The sequence below is a fragment of the Miscanthus floridulus genome, chromosome 5 (assembly GCF_019320115.1).
Source record: "Miscanthus floridulus cultivar M001 chromosome 5, ASM1932011v1, whole genome shotgun sequence".
Taxonomy (NCBI): domain Eukaryota; kingdom Viridiplantae; phylum Streptophyta; class Magnoliopsida; order Poales; family Poaceae; genus Miscanthus; species Miscanthus floridulus.
This window is the reverse complement of record NC_089584.1, coordinates 126,708,490-126,726,822: the sequence shown is the minus strand read 5'-3', so window position 1 is coordinate 126,726,822 and position 18,333 is coordinate 126,708,490. Positions and strand designations below refer to the sequence as shown.

Here is an 18,333-nt window from a genome sequence, read left to right as displayed (position 1 = left end):
CTTGGTCTTGGCAGTAAACAGCCCGATCCCAGGTTTTGTTTATATTATATAGCGATTATTCACGAACTATGCAGCCAAATTTATTTGCTCCGGTTTCGATCCACTGCTCTCCCTCTTTTCGGATCAGCAACAGATCAACCGACGCCGATATACCCCTCTGAATTCCGAACCTCTCGCTGGTCCCCTCCTCTAGACTTTTTCACGTGACCAGAGACGAAGAGAGTGTTGGAGCCTTTTCTGCGATCGCCGCTCCACTGACAGCGGAGCCATTGCGCCGGAAACACGTACGCCCTTTGGTCTCGATCATGCGGTTGCCACGTGCTTCGTTACAGCGCTATACGCCCTTTTCCGTACTTCATCAAAACAAAGCGTCGCTCATCGAGTGGACAACAAGGGCGATCATCATTATCCGAGATCAGCGATCGACGTCCGAGCCCAACGGCAACATCAGCGGACAGCGGGCGTTGAAACAACTACTGGCAAAAACAGTTGTCGAAAATCATCAGGTACGGATACGAACATCTCGCTCCATTTGATTTTTTTTTTTCAATTTTCTAGCACGGGAGACCCCGAGCACACCGAAATGATTGTTCCTCATCGCGCAGCTCTGGTCGCCGCGGCAGCCTTCTCAGAAACCCTGACTAGCCTGCGGTCTGCTTTCCTACACTGCTTACTTATGGCATCCCACTTCCCCTGTGCAGGTGCAGCGCAGATGCAGTATAGTATCCACAACTCCGTCCCCTTCGGGCAATGGCTCCGCGGACTCGGAGTCGGAGCATGAGATGAAGGCCAAGCAACGGCGAGGAGGAGACGGAAGGCATCTTCGTCGTGCAGCACAGCAAGTCCTGGATAGGTGAGGTGAGGCTGTTTCTTCTTTCACTTGCCATGTCCTGAGTCCTGACTTAGTGACTGAGACTCCCGAGCACGCATCTCATCACATCATGGGCGGTTTGCACTATGCAAGCATGACCGTGGATCCAATCAATCAGAACAGGCACCGACCGAATGCTCGCGTCGCTACCACCTCCTCTGTTGGAACTGGTCCAGGAGCTCATAGCTCGTTTGCATGCATTTCTCGTTGGAGGAACCATCTCCGGTTCCTCACACAAACCTGTCAAAGTCTAGCACCTACTACCCTGCAGCCTGGTTTAGCACACAATATCTTACAGCTTACTCCTACTGCTACTACTTATCTATCCAGGCACGAACAAGCTGTAAAGCCTTGGATCATCTCCAAGCCTTTGCCTCATCGCCTCCACTCATCCGAAGCCCCCCAGCTCAAGCGCGTGGCTATCAAGAGGTAGTTATCCAGAGGTACGTAAACGTAAGCCTAAGATAGCATTGCAAAGCAACACGCGTGTCGCTTCTTCTGGCTGCTGCCTGCTGTTGCGCTTCATTCTGTTATTAATCAATCAAAAAGATCGCTCTGCATCCGGGCGTGGTTTTCGTTCTGTTAAGGCTCCAACTACTTATGCACCACGCATGATTCCAGGCAGCAGCGGGGTGTGCTGAGTGTGGGCGGAGCCGCAGCTGCTTTTGTGTGGGGGCGTTGAGTGAGTGCAAAGGACTAAGCGAGATCGAGAGCGAACAAAAGGGGAGCGGGGCGAGCCGTGGAGTGGTGGGTTCTTGCTTGCTTCAGGCCTACCTTTCGGCAGCCTTAAGCTTGGTGGTTGTAGTGGCGCGCGTATAATGCGTTTATCCTCCACCAAAGGACCGACCGGACCATCTACGCCCCCATGTAGCTGTAGGCCTCTACTTAGTAGCGGAGATCATGAGCTGCAGAGCCAAGGCATCGCCCGTGGCCAAGCTTAAAGAAACCTCACCATGTGTCCCCCGGTTTAAGGATGTCAATTGTTTAAAAACGGTTGTCCCTGTCGCTGGCTAAGTGGTTGGAGGACTGACTAGTTAGTGCCAGATTAGACGGGCAAGCCAGCAGCCAATTCCTCCGTGTTGTCCATTATTTAGTTGCTTTGCGCGCGTGCGGAGAGTCGAGCTACCTAAGGCTATCTATAGCAAGCTCCGCCGTCGCCATTGCTAGCCACCTTAGCTCGCTCGCCCTGTCTGGCCTCTCGCCCTCTCGCATCAGTCTTTCTTGGTTGCCTACCTGCCGCCGCTCCCGTCCATGACAAAGGGGGCGGGAGCTAGCTGACAGCCGCTTTCGTCTTTTGTCCTTTCGCAGGCAGCATTCCTCTTGGTCTTGGAGACGTGGTGGTGGTAGCTTGTGCTAGTGTGCCACCGAGCTCCCGCGGCCTCCTGGAATAAAGATTCGTCATGCAGGCCGCGGCCAAGACAAGGTTTGTTCATGTTCAGTTTCATCCCCTTCCATGCTAAATTCCATGTGCCGTCTGATGATTGCTGCATATGCATTTTTTTCTTGTTTATTTCTCTCTGCGTCAATCTTGCCGATGTTCATTAGATTCTCCTCTCCAAGTCAATCATCATGTTGGCTGATGCTGAAATTTGGCTTATGCTGATGTTTATGCTGAAATATTGTTTGAGAAAAATACGGTTTCATAACTGAAAAATAGTTCAGAATAAACTCGAGCAGACATGGCGATTGTGCGTGCTTCTCTCTCCTCGTCGGGTTTTCGCTCTTCAGTTTGGCCATTAGCCCATGTTCCACTCTCCACTCTATTGGAGCACGCACGAGCTAATCGCCTACGCGATGACTGTACACGCCTCACGAAAGTGCAGGGAGAACTGTTCATTCATTCATGTTCTCCTCTGCTCAGTGGTGGCGACAAAGCAACAGAGGCTCCCACAGCTGCAGTCACATGCTCACAGCTGCAGCGCCGATTTTACGCGCGGCTAGCAAGGTTTGAGATGGAGTTATGCGACTGGGCGGCTCTAAACTATGCTTTCCTCCTCATCACCATCTGTCTGTCCCCTCCTTTCCCATTTATTTTTACCTTTTCATGGAGCCGAGGAGGAAGCGACCAAGTTTTCAAATCACGGCCGCATGTGACCGTGACTGTTCGCAGATAGCTCCATGCGCAAGGGGTGTCCCGTTCTTGAGCTCGGAGCCAAGGAGGACAGGCAGGTCCACTTGTCCGAAATTTTTTTTTGTTTTTTTAGCCTTTTTTTAATCACAAATATGTTTATGGAGATATGCTTTCAAAATCTGAACCCTTAGCTCGGCGTCATCGTTGGTAGCGCCAAGCTTACACATCTTGGCGCCTAGATCGTGGGCTCGGCGTAGACCTGGTGGTGACTTGGCAGGCACCTTGATGCCGAGCTTGGCGCCGTAGATCTTGGTAACGTGGTTATTGGCGTCAAGCCCTGTCTTATGTATGGGCTCTCCCTTCCTTTCTCTCTTCCTCTCTCTCTACAGCTCCCGAGCCAGGGCGTCGCCAGCACTGCCGCACCGCCGCGCGTAGCCCTGGCCATTCCGCGGCCCGCGCCGGCCCCCCACGGCCCCAGCCCGCTGGCGCCGCCTCGCCGCTCGGAGCGCCGGCCGTCCCACGCCCGCCGCGCGCCACCCCCAGCCTGTGCCGGACATGCACCGCCCCTCCCAGCCCACGCCGCCTCGTTCGTCCCGGCTCGCCGCGTCCGCTGCGAGCATAGACGCTCCCTCTAGCGACCCCGGCCGCGACACGGCCCCTGCTCCCAGCGCGTCGCGACCTCGCCGTCGATCCCGTCCTCTGCGTCCCCGTCCTGCTCTGATCCCGGCTTCCGCGTCCGCGTCGCATCGTTGCATTGACTTGGATAAGTAAAATTTTTAATATACAGTGTAGGTACTTAATTAGCTTGAATTGTAGTGTTACTTTGATTATTTGGATAGTTTCTAGTAAATTTGATGATGTAGGTAGTTGATTTAGTTAGTGACATAGATATAGTTAGATAAATATTGTTAGATAGCTAGTGACATAGGTACATAGATATAGTTATTAGATAGCTAGTTGATTTAGTGAGTGAGATAAATATAGTTAGATAGCTAGTAACATAGTTATTTAGGGTGTAGTTGGTTAGTATCTATTAGAGAGGTACTATATAGCAGCTACTTTGGACTAAACGAACTGTATTTTAATTTTTGTTTGAACTATTAGATGGACAACCTAGTGAGCATATATCATGGAGGCACCATGGAAAGAGATCGCTATGGATATGTTGAGTTTGTTGAGATGCAAAATGTGCCTGTGTTATTCAATGAGAAGCCTTATTTAGTGAGTTGGTTGCAAGGGCTCGAGAGGAGCTACATTGCCATTGAGCTGATGATGATGATGGCATCGCAGTGGAGAGTGTACTTCAGCTAGGTTTTCCTCCGAACATCCTAAGGAAGATGATCATAATTGGGTGTGCAGATTAGTGAAAGAACTATGTGAGATCGGCTATGAAGTGTCAGTTTCAAAGTTTGGACGTGGTTGTGCGTCGGGTGTTAGTTGATCCCACCCCTCATGGATTTTCCCACCAATGGGTTAGCAGGCACACTTCGACACTCCCGTCCCGGAACCTGATATGGATGTGAGGTTGCACCTACGGTTTCCGATGCTCAATCTGCCCCCAATGGGCTAGTTGGAGATGCTTGTTAGACTCATGATGTTGTGGTAGATCTTTCTTGTGCTCCTTTTTTGCAGCCTCCTCTCCGCGTCTCTTCTCCATCATCTTCTTGTCCTCTGCTTCCCACCGCTACAGTCTACATCCATTCCTTGTCTTCAGGCTTGATCTCAGTGTCGATCCACTGCTCAAAATCACATAGCGGTGGAGGGGTCTGCAAGAAATGCAATTGTTACAAAATAAAAAAATCATGCAAGATGTCATATGACACAAACATCAATTCCTCACCATCTTGTTAATGCGGCGCTGACGAAGTGTAGACTCAAACACAAAATTGGAACGCATCCAATACATCTGCCTATACGTGTTCTCTTCATTGGACTTGACTACCTTGCAAGGATCGCCGTAAAAGCACATGGACACTGGAACACCGCTAGGCAGATGTAATGGATCGAAGACATTTTCGGTCATCCGGCCATAACTACAATTTAGCCATTTTTGTTCTAAGAACCAAAAGCAATTAACATTAAACCCTACACCTAGGGTTTCCCATTTGATCCACAACAATAAACCCATATTATAACAACGTGCGCTGAGGTTACCTTGATTTGGTAGCTTTTTCACGCCTTGACATCCTACGGTTGTATAATATAAATATTAATATTGCATGAAACCTTAAGTAATGACGATTCTTAAGTTAAAAAATCTGACTAATATATATCAAATCGATTTGAAAAAAAAACTAAGAGGAAGCGATGATACCTTGCTCTCGAAGATCTACGGATCAAATCAAAATTTTCAAGGTCCAATATACCGATTCGTGAGGTAGGGCGAAGTGGGGAGAGAAAAAACCCGAGAGGGCGGAGATAGAAGAGGAAGAAGACTCGGTCCGAGTTAAAACACCACCTCAGCGCCATAGATCTTGACGCCGTTCTCGACGCTAATAACCACGACGTCAAGTTTGACGCCAATAACCACGGCGCCAAGATCTAAGGCGGCAATGTGCCTACCAAGTCACCGTCACGTCTACGTCGAGCCCAAGACCTAGGCGGCAAAAGACCCTGTTTGCTTCTATTATAATCCGTCTTTTTCAATTTGTTTTTTCAGTCGGAACAGTGTTTTCTCTCACAACAAATCAGTCGAAATAGTGTTTCGGTTTGTTTTTTCAGCGAAGCGAACGGGGCCAAAATCTATGGCGCCGAGACGTGTAAGTTCGGCGTCACCAATGATGGCGCCGAGCTAAGGGTCCAGATTTTAAAAGCATATTTACAGGGGCATATTTATGATTTTTTTTAAAAAAAGGTTAAAAAACAAAAAAATTGGGTCCACTTGTTGCCTGACCCGCATCTGTAAAGCAAAACGAGCGCCCCCCCCCCCCCCCCCCCCCCCCCCCCTCACACTCTGCCCGCCCGGCCTTTTGATCCCCGCCCGTGCTTGCCTACGCGGCGGGACTCGGCGTCCTCCCCTCCACTTCTTGTCGGCCTCCTGCGCTTTCCGGCCTCGGATTCTTTGTCGTGTGCCCCCATTGCATCTCGCTGCTGCTTCTTCTTCGCTTTGCATCTGAGTTGAGCTGGAGCATCGATCCGCCTCGTACTTCCGGACGCGGCTTTGGCTAGAATCCACCGCCCTTTAGTTCGGTTTCCCATCAGAGCTTCCAACCGGTTCTACTCGATTTGGATTTTGGGGTTGGAGTCCCCCAAAGCGAAAGTTTTCCTTTTTTTCCCTCCCCCTTGCATTTGACATGAGGAGAGGCGCTGCAATCTCCCCCCTGTTCTGAGCATGCTGTCCTTGAACAAAATGCATTTTCTCAAGTTATATTCCAGCAGCAACAGCTCCAGGTAATGTGCTGCTTGGGGGGTGTGCTTGCCTTGCCTGTCCTTTGTGATTTTTGAGGTCCTCGGATAATACCTGATGTTGTGGTTGGTTTTCTTTTGGCTTCAAGGAATGGCTCCTTGGAACACCCCACCCGGACGTCCTCCCAGGGGAGCAACAAGGCCGGGCGGACGGCGAGGATGGCCGAGTCGCCCACTGGCCTCAGCCCCAAGGTCGACCGCCGCACGGCGGTGAGCGCCGATAGAGAGGTAAATGGCGAAACCCCCCTGTGTCTCTCTGCAGTTTCTCCATTTCAGAATGCGGTTATATACAGTAATTTCGCCTGGCAGAAGATAAAGCAAGCTTCAGTGTTTCTGTTTGGTAATATGTCGGTGCTATCATATCAGGGGCACCGTCCAATTAAGTTCGTGACAAATCTTTGAAAGACTACAAACTGCTCTTAAATGCGTCAAATTTCTATACCATTTCTCATGGTTCATTTGATTAGACGGTACTGCTTATATCTGTTGTTTAGCTCTTATACTCTCACTCAATTAGGAGCGGTTGGGTCTCGCTCTGTCTCATGATGGAGCAAACTGTCAATTAGTCTGAAACAGACAAGTATTAAGTACTAGCTAAGTGCCCAAATCAAATGGTCCAGAGATAACGCTGGTCCAGAGATAACGCTCTGTTCGTTTGGCTTATAAGCCGTACTTTTTCAGCCAACGAATAATATTTTTCTCTCACAACAAATCAGCCAACAGTACTTTCAGCTTTGGCTTATCAGCCAAGCGAACATGGCAATTATTGAATGGCTAGCAAATCCTTGAAATAATTGAAGCTGGTCCTCGTGAAGCTACCAACGACCTGTTCGTTTGGACTTGTTTAGCTTATAAGCCGTACTTTTTCAGCCAACGAACAGTATTTTTCTTTCACACCAAATCAGTCAACCGTATTTTCAGTTATGGCTTATCAGCCAAACAAGCACAAATGAACAGGGTGCAAACTGGTGGATTAAGATAACGGTACCAGTTCTGCTACCACCAGTGTCGCTGCAACCAACGGCAAAACAGGCGTATCTGATAGAACTGACTCAAGCTCTTGTTTGGGACCAGGACCAGGAACCGTAATTGCCACCGGCGTTTTATTCTCTATCTGTACTGATTACGATACTGAGAAACACCCTGAAAATAGGAAGGCTAATTTGGCAGTTGCACTTTTTAAATACCCTGGTAGTTAAGCTATCAGTCATTTTCTCGTACAGAAAACTAATCAGAATTATCAACTAGAATTTGGTTGCAATATTATCGCCGATATTTGAACAACTATATGTTTTTTTCTCACGTCCACTGCATTGTTTTTTAAGCGACGGTTATTACATATATTTTATACTAAAATTACATGTTTAGTTCGTTGCAAACTTGCAATTTATGTAGGCATAATCTGCAATTTTCGTTTTCGAGAATAAAAAACCCGTTAGGTAAAACCACAAACTGGACAAATTTGATTTGTGCTGGCGCAAAGACAATTTATAATTTACAATTGTTTCTATAGTCAGACAAGGACAAAAAGTTGATATGCTATGACACAAAGACAAATAACAAATCATAAAATTAACAATTTAATTGTACTAGTTAGTTGTACAATAGAGTTGTCTGAAATCATATTGAAACTCCGGCAATATAGAAGGAAAAAAATGTCACTGTGGAAATCAAATCACCCGCGGTCTTTCAAACGGAGTTTGAGGAGTACAGTACTAATATTACCATCAGTGATCTTGTCGGCATTAATTTGTCCTTGTGTGCAATGAAATCACCAGAAAAGGAGGCCACCGATGACGAAGCTGTCAGAGCTGGAGTCCCAGCTGTCGCAGCTGCAAGACGAGCTCAAGAAGGCAAAGGAGCAGCTCCATTCCTCCGAGCTCTCGAGGAAGCGGGCCCTGCAGGAGGCCGACGACGCCAAGGCGCAGGCAGCCGCGGCGTCCGCGCAGGCGCGCGACTCCGAGGCGCAGCTCGACGAGCTCTCGTCGGCCGAGGAGGCGCGCCTCCTGGAGCTGCGTCGCCTGTCTCAGGAGCGCGACCGCTCGTGGCAGTCGGAACTGGAGGCCATGCAGAAGCAGCACGCCGCGGACTCGACCGCGCTGGCGGCGGCGATGGGCGAGGTGCAGCGCCTCCGCGTCCAGCTCGCCGCCGCGGCGCGCGCCGACCGCCGGCAGGACGTGGTGGAGGCGCTGGCCACCATCGACGAGCTCAGGGTGAAGCTCAAGGCGAGCGAGAAGACCGAGGCGCAGGCGCGCGCCATGCACGAGGAGTGCAAGCAGCAGCTGGAGGCGAGCCGGGCCACCATCGATTCGCTGCTCACCGACGGCTCCAAGCTGATGGACTCGTTCAGCCTCGTGGTGAAGGAGCTCGAGGAGTCGCGTGCCAAGGTCAAGGCTCTCGAGGACGAGATCGCGGAGACGTCGTCGAAGGCCGCAAGGGACCGCTGCAACTGCTCGGGCTCGGAGTCGGAGGCCGCCGAGCTGAGGGCGGAGCTGGAGGCCGCGGAGGCCAGGTACCAAGAAGAGAAGATCCTTAGCACCGTCGAGACGCAGTGCGCGTACGAGCTCATGGACCAGATAAAGACAGAGTCCGACCTGCGGCACGGCAAGCTCGCGGCGGTGCTCGAGGGCGCTAAGTCCGAGGTCATCTTCCTCAAGGCGAGCCTGTTCGACAAGGAATCCGAGCTACGGAGCGCGCTGGACGCGAACAAGAAGCTACAAGCGGAGACGAGAACAGACAGCTCGGCCGACGCGCTGAAGAAGCAGCTGCAGGGCGCGCTGCACGAGAACGGGCAGCTGAAGCAGGAGCTGCGTCAGTACGAGTCCGAGAAGGGCTCCGCAACCGCGAGGACGGCGGAGGCCGACGCGGCGGAGGCGGCGAAGAAGGGCGAGATGGAAACCGAACTGCGTCGCCTGCGGGTGCAGGCCGAGCAGTGGCGGAAGGCCGCGGAGACAGCCATGGCGCTGCTGACGGTTGGCAAGGGCGGGAACGGCAAGGTTGTGGAGCGGAGCGAGTCGTGGGAGGGCGGCAAGTACGCGGGTCTCTGCGAGGAATTGGACGACGACGCGGCCGCCAGGAAGAACGGCAACGTGCTCAGGAGGATCAGCGGCATGTGGAAGAAATGAGGGTGATCGGACAGCTGAGCGGTGGCCGGCGGCCGCTGCGAGAGTTGTACTGCTCTGTAGGGATAGCCCTGGGTCTTTCTGGTGTAATTGTTTTGCCTGTTCTTGTGGTGTAAAAATGAAACATAGTAGAGTGATGTACTGGTTGGGGGTAAACGTGCTCATAGCTGTATTATACAACGTGGTATATGGAGGAGGAACAATTCGTCCGGGTGTGACAGGGTTGTGGTAGGTCTCCTATGGTTATGGGTTGCATCCGACAGTGTTTAGTCTTCAAGAATTCGAATTTGATACTTCTTGCTTTTTTTTTAAAAAAAAAAACGGAAATTCGGTTGATTCCTAACCACATTGGTCCACTGTTTTTCATTTTCGGAATGAGAGGTATCTTGATTAATGAGCAGAAATGGCGCTCGTTTCGGATCTTTGATGTTTCATTTCCGGTGGTGGCGTGCAAGCAAATGAGTATTTCAGCCCAGTTTATGTGAAATCTCAGCCCATTTCACGGTCCAATTAGCAACCTTTTACGGTCCGCATTTAGCAGCTATGGACAAATACTGTTCGGCTGGTATTAAATCCTATTTGTTTGGGCTTGTTTGGCTGATAAGTCATGTCTGAAAGTATTGTTGGCTGATTTGGTATGAGAGAAAAATACTGTTCGTTGGCTGAAAAAGTACGACTTATAAGTCAAGCCCAAACAAATAGGACAAAAGTTGATTTGTTGTGAGAGAAAAATATTGGCTGATAAACCGGCTGATAAGTTCAAGCGAACATGCCCAAAAGGGCCCAACGTTTACCACAAGCACATGACGATTACCAATTTGATTTATTTCCAACGCAGCGGTGCCACCACGAAAGTACATGAGGAATTGAGGATTACACCATACGTATGCAGCTCGGTGTTCCGCTTGCGCTCAATAAAAACGAACGCGCCATTATTGTTCTTCATCATTTCATTTCATGATTCATCACCCATCAGTACGCTCCTAACCTCCTGTACATCAGAGCAATCGAAGCCTGAGGTCGGGGCCTAGTTGGAGAAATTGATACAGACGAGTGTATCAGTGCAACTAGGCTGCTAACCCACCACGGGGCCTAGTTGAAGCAATTGATACAGACGAGTCTATCAGTGCAACTAGGCTACTAACCCACCTCAGTAGCCTTACACTGCAGTAACAGTGATTAAGTATAGTTATTGAGTTGCATGTATCGATGAGCTCAACATAGTAAAGCTTAACTTGCTGGGAAGGCGGACAATTCACTATATTTTAGCACCCCTCTTCACGTGGATGCTCCTTCAGGCCTCAGGGTGGAATAGTAACTCAAAACCTCTGGAATCTAGATACCATATTAAATCGTGTGAACCGACCAATTCAATCTAAAAAATTCGTGTGAACCGACCAGTTCAATCTAAAAAATTAAACTGATGGGAAAGCAGACAATTCATGTGACACCATGTACATGAGTAACAAAACATAATACCAAGAAAATGTGACACCAATACACCATGCAGTGCCTACATACAGTACAAGAGTAACAAAACATAATACCAAGAAAATGAATTAATTACAGTAGAGCTCAGGATGTGATATCGTGCACTCAAAGTACATGAAAATAAAGAATAACAGCAAGAATCTTACATATTGGAACTACATCATACACAACACTACAGCGCTAAGTTTGTGGGAACCTTGTTCAGATTCCACAACCAGCAGATTTCACTGCTTCTGTGTTTTGTGCTGAAGGCTCAGGTGGAGGGCACGCCAATTCCCATGCTGTAATTTGCGCCTTGGAAAATTAATGCCTTCAGGTGGCTGAAAGCGGTTCATTAGAAAGCAGTTAGAAACAAAAGGGTTCGGTAGCATGACCACATAATGAAAGGTTTAGGAGCTCCTAATATGATTAGTGAAAAAACTTGGGCAAGTGACTGCAGACTGAAAAGCAACAAAATGACCCACAATTCTGCTTCAAAAAAAGACAAGACCCACAACGAGGTGAGAAGTGGGTTTGTAATTAACTAATTATCAACCAGCCACTTCTTTATTGGGCTGTTATCCTAGTTTCCTGGGGAGACCTTTTTCTTCTTCTTTTTTCAGTGTTATAAACCCTCTGATCTCTTAGTGGAGTTAGAGTGGTTGTTTGTAAGGGTCATCAAGGAACCATTTCCTTCATCTCTCTTTAATATAAGATACACAGCTCTCACGCGTTTCAAAAAAGAATATCAACAAGCTACTTAAGTTGTACTTAGTTACATTTCAAAAAAAAATTGAAACTTTGACATTCGTATAGAAAATTAGATTATGATTTACATTTTTAACTATCCAACCGAAACATAGCTCCAATATGCTTACGGATAAGAACACCAGCAGATTTAGTAATGTGCCAGGAAAAAATTGTACACCCCGGTTGTAAGCAAAGATGGAATATCCTAAGTCACACTAAAGTTGTAATGAGTCCACATCATGTGGTGCTTAAAAAGAACACTAAAGGATAAACTACATTTGACAAAGAAGTAACACGTTTTTCAGCAAACATTTTTCTATGAGATGAATTCAACTAACCCATGCTTAATGTTGAAAATCAGTTATTAATTAACCTGTAAGAAATAGAAATACACATTCCTGGATCGTAATGCATTTTGTTTCAACAACCTGCATTGTGACAGGGTGCTGTTGGAATATTTGCCATCAATCTAAGAAAATATTTATCTAAATCACTGCTGAATTACTAACACTGTCCAAATGTTCTAAAATGGTTGGCTGAGTTAGAGCCTTAGCTTGCTCATTCCAACTTCCAAGTTCTAAACAGTGGTTATTTTCAAATAATCTCTTTGTTTTCAGCGCACTGAACTTTTGCCAACAGAACTGAAGCAGCTCCTGCATTCATACTGTTTTTCTACTTAAAGCCGATTTAGCAAAACTAGGAACCTATTTACCAATAAGAAATACTCGGCTAGAGCCCATATAGCATAAACAAGAAAAATATCAGACACCATATTGCAATTTTCAGACTTCTTATGAAACATTGTCAAGTTTCTGTCCCCCACTTCTCGATTTGGGAACTTACAGTTCTAAAGCTCAACAAAAATGTAATCAATACTCTATTTGTTTGGATACCTTTCGAAGACGTCAGTGGCGAAGCGGGATCCGTTGAAGCAGATGAACCAGAGCAGGATCAGCACCAATATGTCTACTCTAGTTAAAGGGAGAACATTCCAATAACAATAACATAAAGTCTAGTTACTTCGAAAGGAACATCCAACCAGAAACCTTGCCCAACAAATTCGAAGAAATGCTGGTGACCCACGCGGAACCAACGAATTGCCTGGCCGATAAAACATTTCCCGCAAGATCGAATCCAACAAGTGCCTACCCAAACCTAACATAAGCCCAGAATCAGACGCGGATCTAACATAAGCCCCTAGTTGATGACGGTGTCGAGCGAAGCAAGGTCGGAATTTGCAAAGTGGACAGTAATAAAGAAACTGAATCGGATAGAGACGCGGCGGAAGGATACTGAATAGGCAGCGCTCCCACCAATCGAGCATGTAGAGGCCCATGGTGACGTTGTAGAGGTGGATCTTTTTGCCCACCCAACTCATCTCGCCGGCCATCTCCTCTGCAGGGTCCTTACTCCTTCCTCCTTGCGGAGCGCTAGCCTTTCGGATTCGGGAGCGCCTGTGTTCCTCTGGTTCTAGCTGAATTTCTGAACTCTGAATCGATGCTGCTCTGTAGGGGATACAGAGGTTGTCGTTTATAAAGAACGCAAAGAGAGGCTGAATTTCTGAACTCTGAATCGATGCCTTTGCAGTGCCGGTCCTAGGATTTGGAGGGCCCTCTGGCGAATTTGTCGCGACGGCCCCTCTCGACAAATGTTTCTTAGGTAACATTCTAAAATTCTAACACCTGACCTAAATTACAAGAAAAACATAACTATATGAGTACAAAGTACTAGACAAAAATTGAACAAGGAAAAAAACCTAGGGCCTAGACAATTTGGATATAAACTTATTCAGAACCAAGATTCACAAATCACAAAAAGAGCAGAAGGCAATAACCAAGATTAGATGTCGTCGTCTTCGTCGAGCCTTGCTTCAGCTGCCTGGTCGCCGCCGTCGTCTGGAACGCCGTCGTCTGGCTTCTGGAAGACTGGAACTCGAGCATCGGTGTCTCAGTGATCGCGTGGTGAATTGGTGATCGGCGCTGCGTCTCTCGCAGTCTCCCGTCTCGCTAGAAGTCTGGAAGTCGCGACTCGCGATCGCTATGTGCGCGTGTACGGGTGTTGGCGGCTCGGCTCCTTGCCTCCCGGAAAGAAAGAGGCCGACGACTCTTTTTGCTGATGGGCCGCTGCATCTTCTCATTAATCTTAAATCCTAATGGACTATAGCTAAAGGGTATGAAGTATTATATACTTGGGCTTGGGCCCCCATCCCGGGAAGGCCCTCGGCCGTCGCACCTCCTGCCCACCCCTTAGGGCCGGCACTGTGCCTTTGTTCCCCTTGTTTACTCCCTGCCTTGTTTTACTGGACCGATTCCTTGTTGTTTCAGGGCCAGCCGCTCAGATTTGAAGTCAGCCTCAGCCGGGTCTAGTTTGGCCGCCGAGTGCACCTGACTTTTTCCAACTAGTACAGCACGAACTGGTTCCGGGCCCCACATGAGAAGGTACTGGCATTCACATTGGTACTGCGTATTGGTACGCACGCGTCATGAGGTTAGCCGTAGCATGCATATAGTGCATACGAAAAGCGGCCTGCATGCTATAATCACTGTTCAAAGCATGTATAATACATGTTGTAGCCTGGCTAAATGCCAAGACGAGAGAGAACAGACTGTTTGACATAAAAACCAAGAAATTCTCGGCGTGTTCGCTGGTTGGTTTCTGGATTGATTTGGGCTGGTCGGTGCTGATTTGTTGTGAGAGAAAAATATTGCGAGCTGGTTGAATAAGCCTGGTTGAAACCAACAAGCGAACAGAGTGTTTGTGAGAGACAAGTGGACCATTTATTAATAATAAAAAAACTAACTACTATATGAGTGGGCTAAAAAAAGGCTGCAAAGAACCTTATAGCCAGCCAACCGGCTATATTATTAGCCTTGCTCTTCACTGAAATGCCGTTTAAATAAACGTTAGATGGGATCCAACCATATCATTAAGTAGGTCCTAAATGGCAGGAGCAGTTAAACCCGTTTAAACCATCTAAAGCGATGTATACAGCCTAAACGGAATAGACTTAAACGTCATTAAACAGGTAAAACGATTGTATAATCCACTATTTGATCAATTAGACAATTACAACTACCATATTGACACTCAACTAATTATCATTGTAAATATATAAGATGGATTGTGATATATTTTCATTTCCAAAACAATTGTGTTTGCTAGAATTAATATTTTTTCTTACATACATAGGTGTGTATATTTAAATTTACATACATAAATATTTATATTTTAGTGGTACTATATAAAACCAATTAAATAATTTAACTCTATTTAAATACTGAATAAACAGTCTAAACAATAAACAAAGGGTGAGTGATGGTTTACCATTTAATATTTAGGATGACACAGGTTGCAGCTGAGGGTTTCGGACCCCAAAATGACACATATGCAATGGCTATGGGATAATCTAGAGCACCGACTGAAGGCGTTGGCATCGGACTGTGCAGCGTCCATGACTTTTGGCCTCCTGTGAACTGTGATATGCTCTGCTTAGACGAACTCTAGTACAACCTTGCTTGGGCTTTCAAACTCATCTTTTAGAGTTGGAGAAAAAAAAGTCCAACATAGCCCCTACTTTTTATAGCTCTAAAAAAGAAGAAGGCTCTGAAACGAGAACACGACACCGGAATTCCCAATCATTTTCAAAGGCTTTGCTTCAGACCCTCATTTTATGGTATTCATCGTTTTTTGCCCCACACTCAATATACCAGCCCCTACTTGTCCATCTTCGCCCCGACTACCATCCCACGCAGTCCCCACACCCTCCAACACCACCGGTGCTCGTGCCCCTCGTCCATCTTGGCAACATGCAAGGCGCTCAAAAACTATTTCATCTTACTGCAACATGTGAAATGAGTAAAGAAATTATAGTTGATGACAAGACAAACCCCATTTTAGTGACATGTTATGAGGACTAGGTCCTGGATCAGTCTAGCATAGTGTGGCACCACCTCAATGTGCCATGGGCCGTGCTTGAACCTAGATGCAGGATTGTCGAGAGCTGGTTTGGCACGACAATAAGAACTACTTGCTGGCCAAGCATGATATAACTTGACATGATGTATATATGAGAGTGTTGGGCCATCTTAGGCCTGTTCGGCTGGTATATAAGTCGGCTGGTTTCGGTTAATTCAATAGTATTCTGTGAGGAAAAATAAGCTGAAATAGCCTGACTCGGCTGAAAAGTAGTTCAAAGAACACGCCAGTATTTTGCAAGAAGAAAACGATAGGTAATACAGTATTTTTTCTAGCATACTAAACAAATATTTGACGTCTTGCTATTCTAACCATTGCAAAGATAGGACAGCTGAAGGGATCGGATGGGAATTTCAAGCTAAAAATAAATATTATTGTACTACATTATGAGTTTGTTGCGTCTCTAGAACATTTCTACTATCATTCCTCTATACTATTCTTGTGATTCGTTATCTAAAACACACTTTTTTTGGCGACTTGATGCTTACATTAATCAGAGGGCAACATGATTACAATCTTCGGTCAACAGATTGGCTATGCAGGTTGGGGCTAACTGTCACTCGCCCACTCTGTTGCCACCTGAGACTTGCTTTGCTAGAGTATGGGGTGCACGATTACAAACTCTATTAACATACATCAGAGAAACGTTATATGAAACATTCGGGGTGAAATATTAGTATTTGTTATGTCATTATCACCCCAACCCCATTTTGTTCAACGTGAGATCACGTCCATTTATTCCTCAAACTCATCGGAAATTTCTTTCTTTCTTCCATTCCTGGGGCCAAATGTACCATTCCTGGGGCAAATCATCACAGTTTTCCAATTCTAATCAAACCATCTTTGTGGCACTGTTAACAAGTCAGATCAGCGGTCCCTAGGACAGCAGCATGTGCGCCAACAACACCAGCATCCAAGCTCTCCAGGAAAAGGAGCTCGTTCACTGATCAGAGATGGCTGTACTAGTAGATAGGGTAGCGGGCGTAGGGGCCATCAGAGCATGGATTTCGTGTGAGACCACGTTCCGCCATCAGAAATGGCGCGCCACTACAAACTGTTTGCTGACGGGTCGCCTCGATCCACATGGATTGATAGACGCAGCCATCTTCTGACAGGACGTTGCCGGCGTGGGGGCGGAAACAGGCCGAATTTTTTATAATTTGGCTTTTTAAAAAAAAAAATTCTTACAAATAAATCTCTGGCGGAAAGAATTTAGAAAATGGACCCTTAGCTCGGCGTCATTGATGTTGGCGCCAGAGTCTCTGGCGCCGAGCTTCTGGGCACGGTCGATGACCTACCAGGGGGCTCGGCGCCAGAGTGACTGACGCCGGCACCGAGCTCGAAAATATCTACCGGGCCCACGCCTTCCTTCTCTTCTTCTTCCTCTCGCGCCCTAGCCCCGCCGCCCGCGCTCCCGCCGCGCCATCCGGAAAGGTAAAAATTATGAATATGCAATGTACCTACTTAGTTGATATTTATTATTTATTAGTTAATGTGATGACTTAGGTAGTTGATTTAGTTAGTAATCTAGTGAGATATATATGTAGATAGATAGAAACATAGATATATAGACACATAGATATAGTTAGATAGCTACTTAGATATGTAGTTACATTTTTTAGTTATCTACATATGATCTAGCTATTTAGTGAGTACACTGTAAATATATACGTAGTTATTATCTTGATTACTTAGTTTGTAGTCAGAAAGTACTTGTTAGGTACTATCTATCGTCTAATTTGGACTAAAGAACATGTGTTTCGTTATTTGTTTGAATTAGATGGACAACCTAGTGACCATATATCATGGAGGCACCGTTGAAAGCGATCGCTATGGATATGTTGAGTTTCTTAACATGCAAAGCGTGCCTGTGCTATTCAATGATAGGCCTTCATTTAGTGACATGGTTGCAAGGGCTCGGGAGGAGCTGTATTGCCTTGGAGATGATGGCATTGCAGTTGATGGTGTACTGCACCTAAGTTGTCCTCCGAACATCTTCAGGCGAATGATCTTAATTGGTTGTATGGATCAATGGGAGAACTATGTAAGATCGGCTATGAAGAGCTAGCTGCAATGTTTGGACGTGGTTGTGCGTCAGGTGTTAGTTGATCCCATCTCTCATGGGTTTACCCCAGCAATAGATCATCAGGCATACATCGACCCTTCCGTTCTGAAACCTTACCTGTCTGTGCAGATTGCACCTACGGTTCTCAATGCTCAATCTACCCTCAATGCGGTATTGTGCTGACCATGAGCTGTCACTGAGGCATCGGCAGTTGTCGGGCCACACAATTGTGCTGACCATGAGCTGACACTGAGGCATCGGTAGTTGACATCTATCTTTATTGTCAAGCGGTTGATGGGAATTTTGCAGGGAGAACCCAACATAAAGGTGAGGACAATTATCAGAACCGTTGAAGCGTTGTATGAAGGATATGTGATAACTTATGGTAAAGCATGGAGGGCTAAGCAGATAGCATGGAAGATGATATATGGGGACTATGAGGATGGGTATGATTATCTGTCAGTTCTTTTCAATGCAATCAAAGCGGTGAATCTAGGCATGCATTATGAATACATTCTAAAACCTAATACATGGAAGGATAGGAGGCAGATATTCTTCCGTGCCTTCTGGTGCTTCCCTCAGTGTGTCAAGGCCTTTAGGCACT

The 18,333-nt window shown here is 46.8% G+C and overlaps 2 protein-coding genes across 6 annotated transcripts; one reads left to right on the top strand and one right to left on the bottom strand.

Moving 5' to 3' along the window:
• Positions 1-396: 396 nt before the first annotated feature.
• Positions 397-9,749, top strand: LOC136453498 (interactor of constitutive active ROPs 2, chloroplastic-like). 5 transcript variants are annotated; one of them, XM_066454061.1, is made up of 6 exons: positions 397-506; positions 702-853; positions 1,202-1,314; positions 2,180-2,294; positions 6,437-6,575; positions 8,126-9,749. In XM_066454061.1, the coding sequence occupies exons 4-6, from the start codon at positions 2,272-2,274 to the stop codon at positions 9,470-9,472; spliced, it is 1,509 nt and encodes a 502-aa protein (XP_066310158.1). In that variant the 5' UTR covers positions 397-506; positions 702-853; positions 1,202-1,314; positions 2,180-2,271; the 3' UTR covers positions 9,473-9,749. The 5 variants fall into 5 exon arrangements, with proteins under 5 accessions (XP_066310158.1, XP_066310157.1, XP_066310159.1 ...); XM_066454060.1 differs by having other exon boundaries at positions 702-858; XM_066454062.1 differs by lacking the exon at positions 1,202-1,314 and having other exon boundaries at positions 702-858.
• A 1,180-nt stretch (positions 9,750-10,929) lies between these two features.
• Positions 10,930-14,058, bottom strand: LOC136453497 (uncharacterized). Its single transcript, XM_066454057.1, has 4 exons — positions 13,954-14,058; positions 12,983-13,268; positions 12,583-12,655; positions 10,930-11,280 (listed from the first exon to the last, which is right to left on the bottom strand). The coding sequence occupies exons 2-4, from the start codon at positions 13,077-13,079 to the stop codon at positions 11,214-11,216; spliced, it is 237 nt and encodes a 78-aa protein (XP_066310154.1). The 5' UTR covers positions 13,080-13,268; positions 13,954-14,058; the 3' UTR covers positions 10,930-11,213.
• Positions 14,059-18,333: the final 4,275 nt, after the last annotated feature.